Source organism: Phocoena phocoena, chromosome 9 (assembly GCF_963924675.1).
Source record: "Phocoena phocoena chromosome 9, mPhoPho1.1, whole genome shotgun sequence".
NCBI lineage: Eukaryota > Metazoa > Chordata > Mammalia > Artiodactyla > Phocoenidae > Phocoena > Phocoena phocoena.
This window is the reverse complement of record NC_089227.1, coordinates 92,273,000-92,296,343: the sequence shown is the minus strand read 5'-3', so window position 1 is coordinate 92,296,343 and position 23,344 is coordinate 92,273,000. Positions and strand designations below refer to the sequence as shown.

Here is a 23,344-nt window from a genome sequence, read left to right as displayed (position 1 = left end):
AACAAGAACATTCTCTTCTGTAACCACGACACGGTTACTAGATGGAGAGAGTCTCGTAGTGGTGTGATCTGCAGTCAGCGTCCCCTCTGCCGAGTCCATCCGTTAGCTTCCGTCCTGCATGCTGACGGCTGCGGGGTCGAGGTGCACAAGAGCCAGTGGTGGGCTGTGAACCTGAATATGTAGGCGCAGCTTCCAGCTCAGGCCCCCATTCGACAGGGCTCATGAATCTGTACATTGGGCTGCCAGTGTCTGCGCCGTGCTCCTTGTGTGGGGTCTTAGCCACGTTCCACACCAGCCCTGGGAGGACGGGCCCGACAGCCCCGTTTTATGGCTCAGGAAACGGAGGTTCTGGGCGGGGGATGGGGGCTCAGTAATGAGGTGTCCAGAGACCTTTAAGATTTGAGTGACAGGTCTTAACTTGAAAGTAGTTTTCTGTCTCAGAGTTTGGTGACCCCTCTGATGCTCCTTACAAGGGAAAAGCTGGAAAGATGGGAGCTGAGGGAGGGCAGAGGCCACTGGCCTCACCCGGGTTGCAGGACACTGGCGTGCCTCTTCCGGCCGCAGGCTGTCCCCCGGTGCCCAGCCCAGCCCTGGTGTCCTTGCAGGGAGCTACTTTGCCCGGGACGCCGCGTATTCCCACCACTACAGCAAAACTGACACCAAGTCCCACACGATGTTCCTGGCTCGGGTGCTAGTGGGCGAATTCGTCCGAGGCAACGCCAGCTTCGTCCGTCCCCCGGCGAAGGAGGGCCAGGGCGACGTCTTGTACGACAGCTGCGTGAACCGCGTGTCTGACCCCTCCATCTTCGTGGTCTTTGAGAAGCACCAGGCCTACCCGGAGTACGTCATCCAGTACACCGACTCCCCCGGGCCCACTGCCGCCACCACCAGCGGCCTGTTCACCTTTGCGTCCTTCTTCGGTGTTCGGCAGTGAGCACCCCGATGGTTTTATGCCTTTCTGGCTGATCTTACTTGAAATAGCTATTAGGGAAAGTTGTTTTTTTTTAAACAAAAAATTTTTAATGAGCTGTTCGTTTAACATTGACTTCATGATGAAGTTACGTTCTTAATCTCTGGCTGATAATATTTTCACTTTTAAGTCACTTTTGGACTAGCCAGTAGTGATTGTAGGTGAACCCATTATTGCTTTTTACTCAGGTGTTAAAGTTTTGTTTTTTACTCTTTGTTGACTTTGCTGCAGATTGGCCCCAGGCACAGAGTTTCCAGACACTGTTTTATCGATTGGTTTTAATTTTCAAGAGTTTCTGTCTCTTCAGTGGTTTGGTTTTTCAGGGTCTTGGTGGCACCTGGTTTTGTTTTTGTCCGAATGACACAGCAGCCGTTGGTGCAGGAAATCCTGGGCTGTGGGCCTGGTGAGGCACAGTCATTGTGTCCATTGCTGTGTCTCTAATCTAGGCGGCTCTTCTGCTGCTTCTCCTGGGCTTCCAGCCTTGAAATTGGCCCATATATCATGTTGTTAGGACCATGGCTACTGTGTGGTGTCACTGAGTCCTTGTCGGTCTCCCTTAGTCCTAGCAGCAGTCACCATCACCCAGGAAGTGCACTCACCCTGGCAGGTGCCTCTGCACCGAGCACCCTGTGAATAAGGGTTTTATGTCCCCATGAGATCTGAATACCTGTGCTGCAGCGTCACAGCAGAGTCCGGGAATAAAAGAATATTTATCTGACGTGGGTGATGGCTGCAGCTCATTCTTCAGTGTCTGTTTATTGAGCGCCTGCTGTGTACAGGCACTTTTCTGGGGGTCGGGATACAACAGCCCCCATTACTGGCCTCGAGGAGGCTGTGTGTGGATGTATCATGCAGCCAATGAAGCTGAAGGTTCATGGCCCCTCATTTGCTGGGATCCTTTCCACAGCCTGAGGAGGGACCCCTGCTGTATGGCTGCGTGATCATACATTTTGGTTAAATTTGCAAGTTACATATTTGTTTTTTTTCTTTCCCTGAACTCAGCTTTCAAGCCCCACAAACCCCAGATCCACTATTGTGCACTGTGTTGTGGACACGGAGCAGGTGGTGTGTTCTTGTGTCCTCCACACACAGTGGTTGGTAGGGGTCTCTGCTGGGCGGTGGTGGGGCCGGCAGGATGGCTCCACCTCATAAGGCCATCTGCCTCCTCCTGGATGGCTGGTCCCATTGGCCTCAGGTTCAGTCCTCAGCAAGGTGTCCTCTCCTCACCTGCACCCTTCCTTCCCATTCCCTAGCCTCCTGATACAGTGTGTCCAGTCTCCACATGGTGCCTCTGCCTGGAGTTCTCAGATCCAAGGCTGCTGGGAGCTGGGTAGTGGGAAGCAGCAAGAGTGGTCCGTCTGGGAGTGTGGGCGAGGAGAGTGGCAAGGGGAAACCTGGGGCGGGAGATGATGAAACGCTCCAGGGAAGTCGGGTGCACTGTGAAGACTGCCGAGGGCTCTGCACTTGCTGACCTTTGAGAAAGCACATTGGCAAATACCTGGACTGGACATTTGAGAAAGGGATGGGGTACATGTAGCTCAGTTGTGGGTGGGAGCATGGGGCAGCTGTTCCTGTGGGCACTGGAGGGGGTGGGCATTGTGATGGGAAGAAGTCAAAAAGACCTCTCAGAATTTTCATGCAAAGAGGTAGTAGGATCCAGAGCAAACGTGTGTGTGTGTGTGTGTGTGTGTCTGTGTGAGATTGACAACAGAGTCGTGAGGCTGGCCTCTTTTACATTCTGAGAGGGGAGTATCCAGGGGAGCGCTCTGGGGAAGCATGGCATGCTGGACGCAGGGAGGGCAAACAGCAGAAGCAGCTGCTCGCAGCCGTGGGTACGGGAGACCTCTTCTCCCAGCTCTCCTGCAACAGCCTGCACTTCGTAAAGGTGGCTCAGCCTGGGTAGCCCAGCCTTGCTTGCGGGTCCCTGCTCTGTTATTTATACAACATCAGTCCCTTTGCACTGTTCGGATGTTAAGTAGAGGAGGGCGCTGTCACCTGGGTCAGCAGCCTTGTTTTACAGGTGAGGAAACGGGCACAGAGGTGGCAAGAGCAGCAGCCATGATCACAGGCTGCTGGTGGCAGATCCGGGATTCAGTTTGCAAGTTCTTTGTTGCATTTGAGCTTCTCAGCAACACAATAATTACTTTTACTAAAATTCACCTCTGTATTTTGATTATTTGATCAAAATTAAGATAGGATGTTCTTTAAAAGAAAAAGTACACTTCAGCCTCTATCACTTTTCTGCACATTAAACATAAAGTTAGTAGTAGCCTACCTAGGAAAATCGAGGCATGATAAAGCATTTGAACCACGTTTGAAGTTGAGCTTCTGACGAATGTTATTCTCTAAGTTAAATGAAGCAGACGCTGAAAAGGCCCCCGAGCTGGGGCCGTCAGGACCACTCACCTGAGCATCCATGTGTCCCCTGCCCTATCGATTCCTTCCATCCTGAGGCCAGAACTTCTTTAAAAACCCCAAGTACTCAATCATTTTGTCAAAACTACGTTTTCACTCATTTATCAGCAATCCCTGATTGAGAGAGGTGGATCCGTTGCTCAAACACTATTGGCAAAGTCAAAACTAAGTGCAACACACATTTATTAAGCATTTAGGAAATGTTACGTAAATGGCCTCTTTTATACTCATATGCCAGGCACGCTTTCAGTTGCTTCGGTGATGTCTTTCCAAAAATCTGAATTTCCACATGAGGGTTTTCTTTGAGTTAGGGGCTGGTCATGACTTTGTCAGCGGGAGGCAATCCTGATGTAGACGCCATTTTTTGGACCTAGGGCAGATTTGGATTCTAGCTGCAGCGGTACCTAAAATAGAGGAAATTAAGATATTTGTCATAGTTAATCCTATCGACAGGAAAACTTCCTCAGAACGGGCCGTGAAGCAGGTTCGTGGGAATTCGGCTGAGGGCTGAGGGCCGGCAGGCTGGGAGTGAGCAAAGCAGCTTCCCCAGGGGGACCGTGGGAAGCAGCAGAGCTGTGTCTTGGGCCGGGTGTTGGACGGCGGCTCACCACCTTTCCCGTGTTAATAAAATACCACAGGGGAGGGGTCCCACATTTATCCTTCTAATAAGCCTGCCTAAGGTGGGAGCAGCTCACTTTGCAAATGAAGAAATGGAGGTTCAGAGAGGCCAAGCGACCTGCCCAAGGGCACATGACTGGAAAGTGGTGAGCAAAGCCTCAGACCTTCCTCATCTCCCCTCGTCTCTCACCCTGGGGCCCAGCCAGTAACTGAGTAGACCACTCCCCAGGGGCTTGGGGAGAGCTCCCTGCTGAAGGCCCGCTGCCATTCAGAAGGCTTTCCTTATGTCCAGCTTAGGCAGACCAATGGAGGACTTGGAAGAAAAGCCACAGAATTAAGAAGCAGGGCGTCCTCTTGAGCTGCGTGTAAAAGGACTGTTCAGTGGCTACCATGAAACCTTTAAAGGAAAGAAGGGTCACGAGGCCCTAGTGCTGGGGCCGGGTGGGCTTTCAGATGACTTTGAGAGTTCAGATGGGAGACCAGTTACATGCTCAAGAAACAAGACGATCTAGACCTGCCCTATCTCGTACGGTAGCCACTAGTACATGTGGCTGCTGGATGCTTGAAGTGGGGTTAATGCAAATGGGGCAGAATTTTTTATTTGATTTATTATTAACATATAAATAGCCACACGTGGCTAGTGGCTACAGTATCAGACAGTTATAGGCACACTTGAAACACCATTGGACTTCAAAAAGAAAGCAGAGGTCTGTTGTGGCTGGCAAAGTCAGGGAGGGCTTCCTGGAGGAACTGGTGCCTGGGGTGGGGCTGGGAATAGGAGATGCCCTGTGAGCAGAGCTTCTCAGGGACCACTTCGGGACTTGAGGGAACACCAAAGGACTTGGAGGATGGGATTAGACTGGGGGTGGGGAAGGGGGAGGGATGGCATTCCAGAAGGAGCAACAGACTGAGCAGGCAGGGAGGAGTGGGTGGGAGGCTCTTGGAGTGGGAAGTTGGGGTGGGGAAGGCAAAGTGAGCTCAGAGTTCTCCCTGGACCCAGCAGGCTTGGGACTCAGGGCTGGATCTTGAGCTGGGGGAGTGCCAGGCATAAGCAGTGTTCTGGGACATTGGTCTGGCTGCTGTATTGTATGTCAAGATCAAGGGTAAATGAGACAAACACCCAGAGAAAGTCTTGTACCCATGGAATGCCTAAGGCAGGCAGGGGCCTGCTCTCCTCTGCTCCTTCATCTTGATTTGGCTCTCTGCTCCCAATTTGCCCCTCCCTCCCTCCAGCCTTAACCATCAGACCTTTATGGACATCATCACATACAGTTCCTCAGCCTTTTGTATTTCAACCCAGCTCATTATTCCTCCCCAGCCAGCAGCTCGCCCCAGTCTCCCTGTTTGTCAGAGGCAATGCCACTCTCTGAATCTAGATGTTGTTACCATCTGTCATCGTGTCCTTATTATCTGTCCCCTTACTCCCTCCTGTCCAGGTCTGCAGCCGTGCTGAGGGGTAGTGAATAGGCACAGAGGAGAGCACTGTTCGGGTTGTGTGGGGAGCACCTGATACTGTGCAGAGAGGCTGCTACATGTAGAGGAAAGAGGGAGGGCTTGAGAGTGAGTGAGATCTGGTTTGAACCTCAATTTCTTTACTCTCCGGCGATTCATTCCTTTGTTCATCAGTGTTCGTTGAATGACTGAGTGGGCACCTGCCACATGCCTGGCCTGAAGCTGGGTGCTGGAGCCTCCAACAATGAATAGGACAGTCTTTTGGTCCCTGATCTCAAGGAGTGTGCAGTCCAACTGTGTGACGTCAGGCAAGTTATTAACCTCTCTGAGCTTTATTTTAGCTCCTCATCTGAAGAATGGGAATCATATAATTTACTCTGCTGGGTTACTGGGTTCTCTTTGCTGAAGAGGGGAGAGCTACAGCATGGTGAGGCCCAGCCTTGCTGTACAGAGGACAAGAATGATAATCGATAACACAGACTCAGGTTATGTGCCAGGAGCTTATCTGAGCACTTACGATTGATTCAATCCTCACCCCACTCGAAGAGGGAGGAGGTGTGCTACTTCTGCTACTGCTACTTCCTTTTACAGATCAAGGAACTGAGACCCAGAGAGCTTAAGGAACTTGCCCCAGCTCACGCAGAGCAGGGAAGCCACCGCAGGCATCAGGGAACTGGGATGGGCACCCCTTGTGCCCGGAGCAGCAGGGCTCACCTGAGTCTCGGGACAGGCTTCGAACCGGAACTTGCGCAGGACATGGAGCAGCGTCAGCTTGACCTCCAAGAGCCCCAGTCTCACCCCGAGGCAGCTCCGGGGACCTGCCCCGAACGGCAGGTACGTGAAGGGCCGCTGGTGCTGCCGGGCCTCGGCTGTGAACCTACGGGGCAGCACGGTCAGCGTTGGCCTGGGTCACCACCTCCCTTCCTGGGGCTTCAGCCACTGGCTCTGGCTGAGGGACCCCATCATCTGAGGCCACGCTCCCACCACATGAGGCCTAAACCCCACCTCGGTCTACAGGATCCTGTTTTTTCCTGGACCGGTCAGTCCCTAAGGCTTTGGAGCTGGTGGCCACTCATCCATGTGCTCCAGTCCGGCTCCCCTCCTCCTGTCCTGCAAAGCCCCAAAGGCACCGCTGAATTAGTAGAATCACCTGGATCGTCAGCATTGCCCTCTCTGCCTCTCCTGATGAATTCACTGTGGTGTTAATGAGCTTTGCAGGCTCACTAGAATCCAGGATGAAAGTCTCAAAGAAACCACAGCTCTCGCTTCACCCATGGCTCCAACTTTCCCAGTGGCCAGAGGGTGACACTGGCTGGCCGGCATCCCCTTCCTAAGCAGAGTCCCTGGGCACCAGACCCCTCTGGAGGCCATGTCCTGCCAGTTTGTCTCTTGATGCCATGCCGGGCAGCTGTCTCCCTGCCCACACTCACCTTTCTGGTTTAAACACTGAAACTTGAACCACTGGGGGTGGCAGTATTTGACCCGCTGGAAGCTCTTCTTCAGAATGAATTGCCGTATCTGCTCCCAGATGACAGCATTTGCCACATGTGTTCTGTGACAGTAACGCTACGTGACAACCACAGCTCCCTTCTTACTATCTCTGGACTTCATGGGCCCAAGAAGCCCTTGACCCGCCTTTTCAACATCATATTAATGCACTTTTTGTTTTCAAAGGTGATGCTGAAAGCCTTGCAGCTGCTGTTTATGTTTCTTGATATTGACCGTAATTCCAGGAGCTGCTGGGCAGCAGAATGTTACTTATCTGGGTCCCACTGCCCATGGTTTCCCAGGGACCAGGTTGTAGAGTTGGGGCCGCATTAACAGGAAGCTGGAGCCACTAACAGTGGGAACAGAGCTGCAGGCTGGCTAGCCCCCCCATTTTCCAGGAAGCGATATCCGTCGACTCTGATGAGGAGGGGGTGTAGATGCCTGCTCAGACACTTTAAATTGGGAGTCTAGAAATGAAATCTAGACAATGGACCAAATCCATGCAGGGGACAGGAGAGAGGATCCAGGTCTACCACGTTAGGGTAGCTGGTTCTCATGAATTCCTGGAGAAATTGTTGATGCTCTTATATTGGAACAGGCATTAAGTTTTAAAAAAGGAAACAACATTCTGCTACTTCTTAATGCATTCCTGAAATGTGTCCTTGTTTCTTGGAACAAATAGTGGACACCCATTTGAAATTGCCTTGTTGGGCTTCCCCGGTGGTACCGTGGTTAAGAATCCGCCTGCCAATGCAGGGGACATGGGTTCGAGTCCTGGTCCGGGAAGATCCCACATGCCGCAGAGCAACAAAGCCCGTGCGCCACAACTACTGAGCCTGCGCTCTAGAGCCCGCGAGCCACAACTACTGAGCCCGTGTGCCACAACTACTGAAACCCGCGCGCCTAGAGGCTGTGCTCCGCAACAAGAGAAGCCACTGCAATGAGCGAAGCGTTTCCACCGCACCGAAGAGTAGCCCCCGCTCACCACACCTAGAGAAAGCCCGTGCGCAGCAACGAAGACCCAATGCAGCCAAAAATAAATATAAATAAATTTATTTTAAAAAATTGTCTTGTTACCTGTATGCAGTGCTGTGAAAATGCTAAATCTCTGGATTATGTTTTGGGCTTTGAAAAATGGTACAATTATTTCCTTTAGAAATTATGCCTAAAACATGTCTCACTGCCATGACTTTTGACTTTTGGGGGCCTTTACTAAATCTGTGTCTCCTGGCAGGTGCCTCCAATCCCCCCACACTCACATCCCCCAGGGCCTGTTTGAAGGGGACAGTACTCACCTCTCAGGGTCGAAGGTCTCCGGGCGCGGCCAGTGCTCGGGGTCATGGTGCAGGGCGCCCACGGCCATCTCCAGCACGGCGCCTGCGGGGATGTGCTGCCCCAGCACCTCGCAGTCCTGTGCCGCCTCCCGTGTGAACCTGCGGGGACACATGGGTCACCCCCGCCTTGAGGCAGAGCAGAGACGGGGGAGCTCCAGGGTGGCCATGCTGGGGCAAAGGTCTGCAGTGTGGGATGAGGTTGGGGGACAGGAGGGTCCGCCTTCTTCCCGGGGTGGCCGGGATAGTGACCCCCCATCCCATCCCTTCCTGGGCCATTAACCCTATGCTGCTCTGGACCCTGTGGTCTCTAGGTTCCTCCATTCCTTCCTTCAGCCACCCATCAAGACCGAAGAGCCCATTTTATGCCTGGTGTTGTGGTGCAGAGGTGCCTTGGAAGTGGAGGCTTTGTAGGGTTATTCCCCCGGCCACCTCTCCTTCTTCTTCCCATTCCCACTGGGACCTCTTTCCCCGCACACACAGCCTCGCTTTACCTACAGGAGATTTGGGTTTGAAAATCTGTTCCCCTTCATTGTCTGTGTCGCTATGGAGAACTGCTACTAGGGAGGAAAACATCTTGGTCAGATTGTTTATTTTACCAACTGGCAATGTTATAATCCCATTTATGTTTTGTTTTAAAAGGCTAGACTACATATGTTTGCCTATGAACATGAAGTTTATGGAAGAATACGTAAACTTCTACCATCACCTCCTCTAAGGGATGGGGCTGGGGTGGAGGTTGGCAGGGTACCAGGGGTGCCAGTTTTTTCTTTGGATTCTTCTGTATTTCTTAGGTTTTTTTTTTTTTTTAAGTAGAAGCATATCATTTTGGTAAATATAAATAATTATTTTAAAAACTAAAAACAATCTAGGATGGCTTTTACCTCAGGTTGCAGGACTCGGCTTCCCTAGATATCTCAGAGGAGATACAGTTATTATACTAATTACTGTTATACCCTGTTCCTGCTTATAAAAGAAGTTAAGAGTACCAGCAGCTCCTTGCAGCATTCATCACTCTATTATGAGCCTTTAATACATCAGGAACATGAAAGGCCAGGGCTGTGAGACACCCATTCAGATCCGAAGCTCCTAATGCAATTATTCTGTGCTTGGGGCTAAGTCACAAAACACTCTTACTCAAATCAGAGCGGGCAGGGGGCTCTGACGTGCGCAACCTCAGCTCTGAGCAATCAAATAAGGATATACTTTGACTTCCTTCTTTTTCATCTTTACCAGAAATAGCTTGGACCTGGATGCAAGACCCCCTAAAAGCCGGAAAATGGGGGCTTCCCTTCTGTAAGTGGTTGGGCCTCCTATCTGGCTAGACTGCATACAAAGCCAGAAAAATCTGCTGAATTATACTGCCTGGGTTCCTGGATTGACATTAATAACACTTCAGTGAGAATTGTTATGTTTTCCACAAAGGCCATGTTGAGTTTTTTATGGATAAAGGTGTCAGTCAAGTGTGTCAGTGTTTGGGAAAAGCCAAGCATTTTTCTAAGATTAAAATAATAAAGTAGGGACTTCCCTGGTGGCGCAGTGGTTAAGACTCCGTGCTCCCAATGCAGGGGACCCAGGTTCGAACCCTGGTCAGGGAACTAGATCCCACAGGCATGCCACAACTAAGAGTTCGCATGCCACAGCTAAGGAGCCTGCCTGCTGCAACTAAGGAGCCTGCCTGCCGCAACTAAGACCTGGTGCAACCAAATAAATACATATTTTTAAAAATTAATAAAGTAATGGGATTTCCCTGGTGGTCCATGGTTAAGACTTTGCCTTCCAGTGCACGGGGTATGGGTTCAATCCCTGGTCGGGGAGCTAAGGTCACACATGCCTTGTGGCCAAAAAACCAAAACATAAAACGGAAGCAGTATTATAACAAATTCACTAAAGACTTTAAAAATGGTCCACATCAAAAAAAAAAATCTTAAAAAAAAATAAAATAATAAAGTAAAATAAAATATAAAATAAAATTCTCACTGTCGCTATGTTCACCCCCAAATCCTATGCCCAGGGCCAAAACGAATTGGCCTCTTGTCTGGGTGAGAATAATGATGACTTGCCTCTCTCACTTCTGTTGTTCGATAACAGAAGTCAGCAGAGTGATATGATTTAAAACACCAGTGGAGTAGGTATGGGGAAGGGAGAGTGTGGCTTGCCCGAGACTGGAGCCACATGGGGTCAGGCAGTTCAACTCTAAGCTCTGTGCTTCTTTTTCTTTACTTCATACCTTACACGGCACACTGCCTGCAGGGGTACTGCGTTTCTACGTCTACTGTCCCACTGATTCTCCCAACACTTCTGGGGTAGGCAGAGCAGGTGTTGTGTGCCCTCTGAACACACAGGAAACAGAAGCCCGGAACAGTCTGGAACTTACCCAAGATCACACAGTAAACTAAGGGCAGGTCCGAGACTGTCTTGACTTTATGTCTAGACTCGCTCTGTCATTATGGAGAACCGGCTCTATATTTTTACTGGGAATTTTAACGAACTCATCCAGATACTCTGGTTTCTGTCCTGTCCTGTCCTGCCCTCCAGATACTCTCAGATATCGAGCATCCTGGTTCCCCAGAGCAATGCCTTCACTGACTTCCTTTTTACACTTCGCTGTTTATAAAGGGTCAGAAGGAGAATTGACTGCAGAATTTTGGTGTTGAAGAGACTGCTGACTTGGTCTCTCAACATGTCATCTATACCAGGTCTCAGGTGATGAATTCTTGATTGAGTTTAGATCCAGGAAATGACGTGTCTTTGATCAATTTATACACTTTCCTCCCACCAGAGAATACGACTGTTCAACTCAGCTGGTTTCCCTCTCTGCCAGGAGTCTCAGCCACCAAGCCTGACCCCAGTTATTGCCATCTCTGGGGTCTTGTAAAGGATTCTTTCCTTTAAACAGTCTTTGTTCTGTTTTATCACTGAATGTCTTATTTTGAATTTCACGTGTATAGCAGCTGCCCGCAGTTCCCTTGGAAGGACCCTGGTATAAATCATTCAAAAACAAAGATTGGATGACAGTTTGCTCTGAGGCTCCTAAAGACGTCGGGGAAGGCCTGTGGAATCAGGTCTTAATGCTGGCGTCAGGAGAGCAATGAGGTGAGCCCTGGCGTTCCTTGCCTGCTCCCAGACCAGGAGACTGAAACCATGTGTGCTTCAGGATGATGTGATCTGACTCAAACCCCAGGAATTCTCTATATTGGCTCTGGGTCTGAACGGTTTGGACAACATCTACAACCACACTCTCTATGATATTTTCGGTTTGGAATATACTTTTGAGATACCTACAAATCATCCACATTTTCTCTTTTTAAAATGGCAAAAGTTATCTCCATATGGTTTATGTGGTACATTACTTCCTAGAGATGCAGAGTGGAATTTATGATATACAGTTAAATGCTTTGTGTCGCTTCTGTTTCTAGAACCTGAAATCTGGCAATGTTTCACTCTCTAAGGGTCTGGGGACCTAAGTGAAGACCCCTGTGCTCCATGGGATGCCTCTGAAACCAAGAGTACTCATCGGTAAGACCCATGAAACTTCCCTTCATTGATCAAGCTCGCTTTAATTGTTGCTACAGAAAAAGCTGCGTGTCCTGCAAGGGTCACGTAGCTTAAACAATAAGATGTTTGCCCAAGTTGTTTTTCAGGAGCTTGGAGTCAGCTGTGTCTAGTTGGAGCTTGAGCCAGTTAAGACTGATTAAGACCACCGACCCTCCAACTGGGCATGCGCGAGTGTTCGCTTGGTGACCTCTTGACGTCAGAGGGCCCAAAACTCCATCCTCGGAACGCGCTAACGCAGACGTTTTCTGAACTTGGGTCCCGTGGAGAAGCCTGTAGCTTAGCTGCACCTGCGCAGAACTACGATTGGCTCACCTTTTTCTCATCTCCAATCATTACCTTTTCCCATGCTCCCAGGGCCCACCACGCCGCAGCTTTATCCCATAAATACCCAGCGCCCCTTGCCATCGGGGAGGCAGATCTGAGATTTGTTCTCCTGTCCCCACGCTTGGCTGCCTTGTGAATGTATCTCTTCTCTGCTGACAACCTCAGCATCTCAGCACTTGGCTTGCTGTGCGTGGGGTGAACCAGCCTGGTTCGGTAACATCTTGTTTTGGGGGAGTTTGAAAGAAGCAGAAGACCTGATTCCTGCTCTCAAGGCACTTACAGGTTGGTGTGACTGGATGACTGCACACTGGTGAAATGTTGCAGAGCAGCTGAGAATTATCCAAAAATATAATATGAAGTAGAGTTAGCATGCAAAGTGCTGGGGGAGGAGAGGCAGGGAACGGGTGAGGTCTGGCCAGGTTTCCTGGAGTGGTGAGTCTTGGATCGGAGCTCTGAGGATGGGACGGGTGTGGAGTGCTGGAGAATAAGAAGGAGCGTCCCAGGCCTTGGAAGTTGCCCCTGGAACATCAACTCCAAGGGCTGGCATTTTATCTGTTTTGGCTGATTTTCCAGTGCGGGGCACAGAGCAGATGCTCAATAAATAGCTGGTGAATGAATGAATGAAGTGACCAGGGGAACAGCAAAAGCCATCTAAGGGCTAGGAGGTCAAAGAGTTCAGCTTGGGTTGGGGAGGAAGGTCATGTTAAGAAAAGACCAATGACGCTTTGAAAACATGGTTAACATATAGGAATATAGGCCAGACATTTATTGCTATGGTGACCCTATGTCAGGCATGGCGTCCAGTGCCCCAGGGGATTAAAAAACCCACGTTTCAGACCTCGACCTCCAGGAGCTTGGGTCCAGCATTCTTCATAACCCAGGTGGTGACAGACTGAGGACTAACAAGCACTCCAAACAGTGATGCTGAAGGGGCCCTGGGGTGCAGGGGCCCTGGGGTATAGGCTTACCTGAAAGCCGGTGGGTACATCCTCAAGGTCTCTGCAATCACCATGTCCAGGTAGGGCAGGCCTTCCTGGAGGTGGCGGTACTCAGGGGCCGGCTGATGGAGGGGTGGTGACAAAGAATGTTGAGTTAGACCGAGTCACACGGTGTTCTGTCTTTTCCGCTAACTGTAGAGTCCCAGCTCCAATGTTTGCACAGACTTAAATGGAAACCCACAAGATGAAAAGTGATACTACGCGAATTGCGTTAGATTAGCATTCTATCAGAATATTCCGCACATTCTGTTGTGCTTGTTTCACGGTGCTGTCCGTCACTGAAGATGGACAGGCCAGGCCTGGGACTGCGGGGCCTTTGAGTGTCAGAGAAGTTTGTAATAAAGCAATGGTAGCAGCTGCACTGCTAGCGTTTATTGAGAGCTGAAGATCTGGCAGGCTACATACTGTACACACTCCCTTATGGGGAAAGAAATTTTTACATATTGAGATATAGGAAAGCCAATCTGGCTTATACGTGAGTTAACTTGAATTTTATGCTAACTAAAATAGCCTGTTTGTGGCTTACCAAACATACATTGTACATCTGCTTTAATTATTAAAGGAAAGGGCACACTGACCAGCAGTAAAGAATGTCCATGTTAAAAATAGAGATTAAATGCCTCTCTTCCTGGGACGCCAATGCTTGTACTTTTTCAATGATAAGTCTCCCTTCCCAGGTGCCAAGGCCATGTTGATTTGCTGTGTACGTGCTAGTCTGTGTTTTGGGTTTTTCTTTTTTTAACCTTGAAGTAATGAAACCCTGACCCGTTTAATGTTCCTTGTTCTGAGAAGATATAAAACTGGACTGAAAACCCTGCTTCTCTAGAACAGTTTCGCAGAGTAATCTGGGAAGTGGGCTTCCAGGCTAGTTCTCAGTTTGGCTCAAATAAAACTCTTTTCTGTTCTTATTGATTATTAATTCTTTTCTTTTTTTAAAATTTATATTTTTTGGCCGTGCCACATGGCATGTGGGATCTTAGTTCCCTGACCAGGGATCAAACCCGCACCCCCTGTAGTGGAAGCGTGGAGTCTTAACCACTGGACCACCGGGAATGGCCCTGTTTATTGACTATTTTTGTTGACACTTAATTTAATGCTCCAGCAAACCAATGGAACAGCTGTTCTCCCATCTCTTAGATGATGAAACTGAGGCTCAGAGAGGTTGTCACATGGTAGTAATGGGCACATCATAAAGTTAAAAGACCAATAGTAAAGTAGCAACAACAACAAAAATCACCACATCTAGAAAGGATCAATGGTAACAAAAACCCAAAGGGCTACAATCAATCAGTCAGAAAAGAAACTCATCAGAAAAGTGGTCAAAGGAAATAAGGAGGCAAAAGACAGAACAAATATGAGTTGCCATGGTGAAAAATACAAATCAAAACCATGAGCTTTGGTCTTCACTCATCAGATTGTAAAAAGCTGGTAAATGTTGATTTACCAGCATCTGCTAGGGAGGAAGGTGTGGAGAAGCACAACTCCAGCACCCCGTGTTGGGGAACCCTAGCATCCCCTCGACGACTTCCACTGGGGTGACCCTGTCGCCCTCTGGCCCTCACCCCATGGCCTGAGGAGGAGGTGATGGTGAACTGAGAAGCTGGATGTGGGCTCGCATGTGAGTGGGATGAGTTAGGGTGGGGTTATAGAAGCTTATTAGCTGCTCTGCTAGTTTCCGCAAGGAAGGATTTCCCCCAGATACTCCCATCCTCTCTCCCCACTTCCAACAGAGCTTGAGTGAAGTTACCTGCCTGATAGGTGACAGCCTCATCTTTCTAAATCACTTAATGCTAATCAAAGAGGAGTCTTCAGTTTGGGAGGTCGGCTTGCTTCTGTCCTCCCCTCTCAGGACAGCAGGGGGCAGCACTTGGGGGCAAGTCCATCTTGCCGGCCCTGCAGTAGCTGCCACAGGGCTGCCCTGCGTAGGCTCTATTCCAGTGGCCATTAGTGATGTGCATAAAATACACAGTATTTTATGCGGGGACAGGAGGGGCAGAGGGGAGAGTGATGGGGCCAGGACACGTGGAGGCTTGACGTCCCTGGTAAATATCTTAGCTTATCTATTAGAGTCTAGCCATCAATGAAGTGTGGCCATTAATAATGTGCATAGAATACTGAGTAAAAAAAGTCCAGTTGCAGAGAACACATGCAGTCTAATGTTTACGAATTTGAAGGGCAAAAATGAAAACAGTTGGCTTTTCCAACATTCTCCATCTTCGTTTCTGGGAACTGTTTCTTTAGAGGGTTATCTCTCGACCCTACACTTCCATCTCCATCCCAGGCTACGAAGGCGGGCCCGATAAACACGTGGCCAAGGAGGGGGGCCCTGTGCTTGGGGTTTAATGCTCTGTGGGTTGCCATCTGGAGATTCTTAATCGTCATTATCTTTGAATTTGTGTTTGGGGAGTAGAGTCTGAGGGGACCATGGAGCATGCGCTGGGTTCTTGGAGCCTCGCCCACGAGTGGTCCCACTTTGACCGCCTCCCCAGGATGGGTTCTCAGCTGCCTGCTGTCTTGCCCCTGTGCCTGGGGCCCAGCCCGGCCACCCGTCTCTGCTTTGCCCTTGGACCACTGTTGCCCGTCACCCCCGACAGGGGCCTGGGCTCAGGCACAGAGAGGGTAGGAATGGGGTGCATTCACCCTGAAGCATCTGGCAGTGGGCACATGTCAACCGTCCCTGCCCCGGGCTGGCAGCACCATGGCTGTGTTGGCCCGGGCAAGCCTCTGCCCACCACTGGTCCAGGTACAACATGTGTCCTGGTACAGAGGTTTAAAGATCTCTGAGAGTCACAGCCTACTGTGGGTTGGGGGCTGAGCCTGTGGGAAGGGGGGACGCCTGGCTCCGCTTCCCTAGACACTGCCCCAGGATTCATGGGCCTGGCGGCTGGCCAGAGAGGGCAGGGCTCTCCCAGCCCACCCCGTGTCCCCACACCCCAGGGCGAGCCCCCTTGGGGAAGCCTGGCGCACCCTCTCATCCTCCTTCCAGTCATCAATAGTTTGGTTTGTCTTTGTCTCTTCTGTCCCGTGAGTCACGAAATACAAATTATGTAATTCAGTGATTCTGCATGTGCATTAAATGCTCTGGTCTTAACATTTAAAACTGTGGTGTTGCATGATCCAGAGATGAGTGGTAAAATTCGTGCTAATAATGTAAAATTTAGAGTTTTTTTTACTTAGACTGGTATTAAATAGAAAATTAAAAAACCACTGTGATAATTTGAGAGATGAAAGAAGATAGGAAGAACTTTTATATGTACTGTTGTTGTTTTTTAAATAAATTTATTTATTTATTTTTGGCTGTGTTTGGTCTTTGTTGCTGCACGCGGGCTTTCTCTAGTTGCGGCAAGCGGGGGCTGCTCTTTGTTGCAGCGCGCAGGCTTCTCATTGTGGTGGCTTCTCTTGTTGCGGAGCACGGGCTCTAGGTGTGCAGACTTCAGTAGTTGTGGCACATGTGCTCAGTAGTTGTGGCATATGGCCTCTAGAGTGCAGGCTCAGTAGTTGTGGCGCACAGGCTTAGTTGCTCAGCGGCATGTGGGATCTTCCCGGACCAGGGCTTAAACCCGTGTCCCCTGCGTTGGCAGGCAGATTCTTAAGCACTGCGCCACCAGGGAAGCCCCTATATGTACTGTTAATGGCACTTTCCCCCGCTTTTTTCATTTTGCCTCAGGTCCGACAAATTACATAGTCAGCCCTACAGGCCACAGTTGATTGGACCAAGAGTGGGCCTCTGATATGAGGGCACCAGCCTGGACATTTGGACCTGAGACAGAGGAGAAAGGAGTTTTTCTCCAGCAGGTGGAAGCTGAACACGGGTGAGTTATGGTCTTTTGGTGGCCATGTTCTGCCTTGTGGATTAATGAGCAGAAAACCCGTTTGCCATGAGAAAGAAGCAACGAGTTAGATGTGTGGAGAAGCAGAGGCAAAAGACAGAGACTGTTTCCTGGTGTCCTGATTGCCATCTGCTCCTGGCAAGTAGCCCTGTGGGTGGCATCTCAGTACTCTTCCAGTAAGTTCCCTTTATTTATTTATTTTTTAACATAAATTTAGTTATTTATTTTTGGGTGTGTTGGGTCTTCGTTTCTGTGCGAGGGCTTTCTCTAGTTGCGCCGAGCGGGGGCCACTCCTCATCGTGGTGCGCGGGCCTCTCACTGTTGCGGCCTCTCTTGTTGCGGAACACAGGTTCCAGACACGCAGGCTCAGTAGTTGTGGCTCACGGGCCCAGTTGCTCTGTGGCATGTGGAATCTTCCCAGACCAGGGCTCGAACCTGTGTCCCCTGCATTGGCAGGCAGATTCTCAACTGCTGTGCCACTAGGGAAGCCCTAAGTTCCCATTTTTGACCTTAGTGACAGCTGAATTCTGTTATCTGCAACCAAAGGAGTCTTAACAAATGCAGAAATGTAAACAAAACAAAACAGGGGTACTGTGTACCAAAATATAGAACTCTCAATATATCTCAAAAAGAAAAACCAGATCTGGGAGTAGCAGCCCTAATGAGTATTGGTTCCTCAAACAACATTGGCTGGGAAGCTGTCAGTACTTGAAAGGGAACTTTTAAAGCTAGGCCAAGGGAAATTTGTATTATAAAGTCAAGTCTTCATTTATTTTCCCCGGATGAGCTTTTCACCACTTCTTAGCTTTGGGCTCAAGATACACATGTCAACATCAGCGTGCTGGTCCAGCAGTTCTTGATGTGGTCGAATATTAGAAGTGACCAGGTGGCTTTTAATATATAAGGATGCTTGAGCCCTGCCCCCCAGGGGTTTGATTGTTGGTCTAAGGTGGGGGCCTGGGTACTCTAGTTCTGTGTAGCCAAGGGCGTGACACCACTGCGTAAGTCTGTCTGTCTGACCTGCCCCAGTGATCCTCTCTGCTGGAGGCGTGGATGGATGGGGTCGGGGAAGGCTGAGGCCTCTACATTTTAACCAGATCCAGGTGAGGCAATGCAATTCAAGCCCCCACTCACTCACGCACCAGTTCGCCCCTGGGGACCTGTTTTTGCCCGCCTATAGTTCTTTCAGGAAAATCCGGGATGGGGGGTGGTCCTGCACCAATCCTGCCAGCAGAGGGCAGCAAGCGTATGGCAAATGGAGACTCCCTGCGAGGCTGGGCTGCTGCTCAGAATCACAAACTGAACCCAAAAGGACCTTGGAAATCTTGAATCCAAATTCTTCGTTATAGAGATGAGCAACGTGAGACCCAGAGAGGAAAGGCTGTGAGCTCAAAGTCACACACTTAGAATGTGGAGTAGAAAAGCCAACCCCTCAGGGAACACCCACTGGTATCAGGTGCTGGGCTGGGTGTTTTGGATCCCAGAATGAGTAAGTCTCTGCTCCGCGGGGAAACAGACTTCTGAGCAAGTCATTGTACTGAACTTGGGTCATGTTACAGAAGGGGCTTTGGCGGGGCAGGAGAGGCAGTCCTGTGTGGGAACTCATTTGTTACTTATTCATTCACCTGCAGAGCTGGTGCCTACTGTTGACCAGGCACTGTGCTAGCACCGACGTGTCCTCGGATAGGTTACAGTCCGTCTCAGGATGCAAACCAGGGCTGCAGGTTATAGAGTGGTGAGCACAGGTGCTGTGGGAGAGCAGACGAGGGACACACATCCCAGCGTTTGGGATCGGGGAAGCTGCCAAGAGGAAGTGATGTCTAAACGGTGATATTTATGATGAATAAGAAAGGCCAGTGAAAAGTAGATGGGTTTGTTTGGGTGCTGGTTCAAACAAACCCAATCTAAGAACAAAATTATAACGCAATCATGGGACCTTAGACGCTGAGTGGATATTCGATGCACTTAGGAAATTATGGTCCATTCGGTTTTTGGTGTGAGGATAGTATGGTGGTCATGTTTTGTTTTGTTTTGCTTTTCTTAAAGCATTAAGAAAAAATTTAAATTTATTTTTGGCTGCATTGGGTCTTCATTGCTGCGCGTGGGCTTTCTCTAGTTGCAGCGAGCGGGGGCTACTCTTCGTTGCGGTGTGCGGTCTCACTGTGGTGGCTTCTCTTGTTGTGGAGCACGGCTCTAGGTGCCGCAGGCTTCAGTAGTTGTGGCACGCGGTCTCAGTAGTTGTGGCTCGTGGGCTCTAGAACGCGGGCTCAGTAGCTGTGACACATGGCCTTAGTTGCTCCACAGCATGTGGGATCTTCCTGGAGCAGGGATTGAACCCGTGTCCCCTGCATTGGCAGGCGGATTCTTAACCGCTGCGCCACCAGAGAAGCCCCTGGTTGTCAAGTTTTAGAAAAGAGCCCTTTTATTTAGAGATATATACTGAAATGTTTGCAGATCACATGTATACGATGTCTGGGATTTTTTAAACAATGGCAGTGGGGGAGGGTGGGGAAACCGGAGGGGCCATAGCTGCCATCTGTTGAAGCTGGGTGATGGGTACACAGGTTCTCAGCTATTCTGACAATTTGTACAGGTTAAAGTTTTCCTTCATGAAAGGTTAAGGTGCTATAGCCAAGTGAGATTTCTTCTAGCTATGATAGGCTATTTCAAAAATCAATCAACGTAATCCACTACATCGGCAGGCTAAAAAAGAAAACGATGTAATCTTGTAATTTGAGAAAAAAAGAAAGATACCTATATAGTAGAACTAAAACTGTATTGGTGGTTACTTTCTCCTTGGTGGAAGAAATCTAAATTATTCATGCTTAAAAAAAATCGGTTTAACTGGATAACTATTAATTATTATTCTGAAAAAATAAAGTTTGAGAATACAAATTAAAATGTAAGGTGTTGGGGCTTCCCTGGTGGCGCAGTGGTTGAGAGTCTGCCTGCCAATGCAGGGGACACGGGTTCGTGTCCCGGTCTGGGAAGATCCCACATGCTGCGGAGCGGCTAGGCCTGTGCGCCATGGCCACTGAGCCTGCGTGTCTGGAGCCTGTGCTCCGCAATGCGAGAGGCCACAGCAGTGAGAGGCCTGCATACCACCAAAAAAAAAAAAAAAAAAAAAAATGTAAGGTGTTAAATAGAAATTGAAATAGCAATAGTGTGTGGAAGAGCCCATGTAAAGACTCTGACATGCGTTAAAGAATTAAAAATGGTTGTGTCAGGCTGGCTGACAGGGAGAGCTGCTGTTCTGGGGCATCTTGGAGGATGGAGGGCAGCGCTCCAGGCACAGGTGAGAGAAAGGCCTCTGTGCAGGGCGACCTGGGCCGGGGCAGACGCGAGTGAATGCAGGGGGCATGGTGCCTGATGGGGGACGTGGCCGTCAGGAAATGAAATGGAAAAGGTGGGTGTGCTGTATGCGTGCTGCATATTTTTCTTTGCCGTCTAGCAAAACTAACACTTAAAACTGGGGGTGGGGGTGGGGGTGGAATTTATTTGAAGTGAAAAAGGAAAAGAAAGGGAAGTTTAGTCAAGAAAGTGCTTTTCCTTGGAAGAAAAGGCTGGTGAGCTCACCCCAGATGTTTAAATAGAAGCCGCATCCTTGCAGGCGGGAGGCTGGGAGCCGGGGCCGAGCTCTGTGCCAGCCCTCCCTGTGCTGTCACCCTCGGCATGCCAGGCCCTCTGTCTGTGCTGGTAAGGGCCAAGGGGGTCTGCCTGGCCTGGAGTGTTGGGGGACTCAGGATGTCTGAGCAGAGTATTTCAAGCCAGTAAGCACTTTAAGCGTCTGGGGTTCCAAAAGATAATGTTAAAAATGGATCCCCTAGGGCCCTCTCGGGAGCCTGTAGCACAGGCCATGTTACCCAGAATTAGAATTGGGAGGAAACTTAAAATCAATCTGCCTCTCCCCCCAACGAGGATGCCCGTGCAGCCTCTTTCCCTGACCTGGGCCAGGCCTCAGGGTGGTCACCAGGTCCTGCCAGGGATTCTGTCCTGGATCCATTGCCCAGCGGCCCTGGCCTTGGGCCAGTCACCAAGGCAACATCAACAGGTCACCTGGTCTCTAAGTTCCAGGTCATGATGTTTCCCCACCCATCTCTCAGAGCAGAGCCAATGAGATGGTAAAGGTGAAAGGTCTCCGGAAACTAAGGTACCAGACAAGCAGACAGTACTTCTGGTTAAACGTATTTGGAGGCAGGGAGCATGTTTCATCATCTGTTCTACGTTTTAAACTATCCTGTAAGGATGTGTCAAGGAGGAAAGCAATAATACAATCCTATAGAATTCACCTCAGCTGGGACCGATTCTGTAAAACAAGTAACTGTACGCTTAGAAGGTTGAAGATAATATTTAACATTGGGAAATACTGACTCTTAAATATCGGGGAAAATAGAAACAAAAAAAGCAAACGGAACCTTTGCCTTATGGTTTATGTTCTCAATCCAGAGTTCTTTAATTTTCAGGGAGACTTTTTCATCTATATTTGACTTTTCAGTGGGCAGTCACGGCTAATTCTGTTTCTAAGTCTCTTGGTCTCTTAGTCTTTCTATCATTTAGTTTAGGCTCTATAAACCAATATTTAAATGCAGCAGCTAAACCTGATGGTTAAGGGAACTCTATGGAAAAATCTACTGATAAATACTTTTAAGTAGGAAATATTGCCCTTGCCAATTAATCTCACTTTGCTACATTTGGATTTTTGCGTGCCATTTTCTCTGCAAGTTACACACAGACACACACACACACACTGAGTCACTCACACCTACACGTACACCTCACACTGGGTGTGTGCTGATATGGAGTCTAAATGAGAAAAAGAAAATTAAAATGTCATGGCTTTCAAAAAGATTTTTCCTGGAGGTTCAGGGACCTAATAGAAGAATTAATATTTTCTTATTTTCCTAAAGGAAATAGAAGTGGGGGGATGGCCTCAGTTTTGTTCCTCCCAAGAAGTAGCAGCATCAGAGAGTACTGCTAAGTGCTCACCTGCACGTGCTGGACTGGGTGTTGCATGCAGTGGGCGGGGTCATGCCTGCCCTCACCTGCCCACTAGAAGCTGGGAACTTGCAGTCCCGTGAGACTTGGGGTTCCAGCCGAGGGACAGCGGGGCCAAGACAGCCACGGGAAAAATCGAGGTTTCCACTTGCACCCCTTCTCTGGGGAACACAAACTAGAAGATGAAACCCTACCGTGGAAAACCTGGCAACTCTCGCTTTGCCCTTTTGCCCACTGACCCGGGAGAAAAGCCTGCAGTTCCCCGGCCTGGGCTCTTCACAGACCACTTCTTAAACTGGGGTGCTGGGGTCCTTCCAGCTCTAACTCTTCAGCTTTGACATCCATAGATGTTCTGAGTGAGTTGTTTCAGGCCTGGAGCAAGAAGCAGTGGGGGGAGGGGGTGGGGCGGGGCGACCCGAGAGACGATGGCATGGGGCGGGTTCCTTTCTCTCAACATGGCTGTCTTGCCTAGCCAATGCTCAGACAGTCCCGTGTGCCGGTCTAAAGAATGTGGCAGATTTAGATGTAGACGGGCATCCCCACCTTAGAAAAGGTAATTAGGAGAGTGTGTATGACATCTATTTATATCCACTTTCAAAGGAATGAGACAGAACCCATATCACATAAACACAGGGATTATTCCAGGTGCTCTTGTACTCTGAGGCCCAGGCCATTAAGGGATTAGGTGAGGAGATGTAATGAAAGAACGTAAGCCGCACGCACACACCACGGTGTCAGCCCTCCCCGCCAACGGCCCTGGGTTCATCTTTGTTGATGGTGCTGACCCTCTGCAGGAACTCCTGTCTGCAGAGATCTGTGATAACAATGGTACTTCCCTTCCTGCAGTACTGTACAGCCTTCTGAAGGATTTTTACATCCCTTATGCCACTTGGTCCTCACAACTGCACTGTGAAGCAGCTAGGGCATTTCTGTTGCCTATTTTATAGATGAAGAAAACAGAGAGGTTAGTGGCTCGTCCAAGGTCACACAGCTAGTACATGGCAGAGTCAGAACTAAACCCAGATCTTCAGATTCCAAGGCTTTTCCATCATGCGTTTCTGCCTAAACTGCCCTCCCTCTCTCCTTTTATCTCCCCTCTACCCTCCCTTCATTCCTCCCTTACTTTCCTCTGTACATTTTCTGGAATAATAACACGCACACAGAAAAATAGAACACAAAAGTGTAGCGCTCAGTGAGTTTTCACAAAGCACACCTGTGTCACTAGCATCTAGATCAAGATGCAAAATATTTCCAGCCCTCAGAAGTGCCCCCGTGACCCCTTCCAGTCATAGCCCCCCAAAAGCAACCATTATCCTGACTTCTAACACAAGAGGTTATCTTGCCTTTTAAAAAGCTTTGTGTAAA

The 23,344-nt window shown here is 49.4% G+C and overlaps 2 protein-coding genes across 3 annotated transcripts in view; one reads left to right on the top strand and one right to left on the bottom strand.

Moving 5' to 3' along the window:
• The window catches only part of PARP12 (poly(ADP-ribose) polymerase family member 12), a 44,609-nt gene extending 42,920 nt beyond the window's left edge, over positions 1-1,689 (top strand). Inside the window, exon 12 of the mRNA XM_065884162.1 lies at positions 606-1,689. Coding sequence (XP_065740234.1) covers positions 606-934 — 329 coding nt within the window. The 3' untranslated portion in view covers positions 935-1,689. The remainder of the gene's footprint in view (positions 1-605) is intronic.
• A 1,862-nt stretch (positions 1,690-3,551) lies between these two features.
• Positions 3,552-23,344, bottom strand: part of TBXAS1 (thromboxane A synthase 1) — a 149,934-nt gene continuing 130,141 nt past the window's right edge. The window contains exons 10-13 of one of the 2 annotated variants that reach the window (XM_065884398.1): positions 13,125-13,216; positions 8,239-8,376; positions 6,170-6,332; positions 3,552-3,789 (exon numbers count right to left, since the gene is read on the bottom strand). In XM_065884398.1, coding sequence (XP_065740470.1) covers positions 3,715-3,789; positions 6,170-6,332; positions 8,239-8,376; positions 13,125-13,216 — 468 coding nt within the window. In that variant the 3' untranslated portion in view covers positions 3,552-3,714. The remainder of the gene's footprint in view (positions 3,790-6,169; positions 6,333-8,238; positions 8,377-13,124; positions 13,217-23,344) is intronic. The other variant, XM_065884397.1, reaches the window with a different exon arrangement.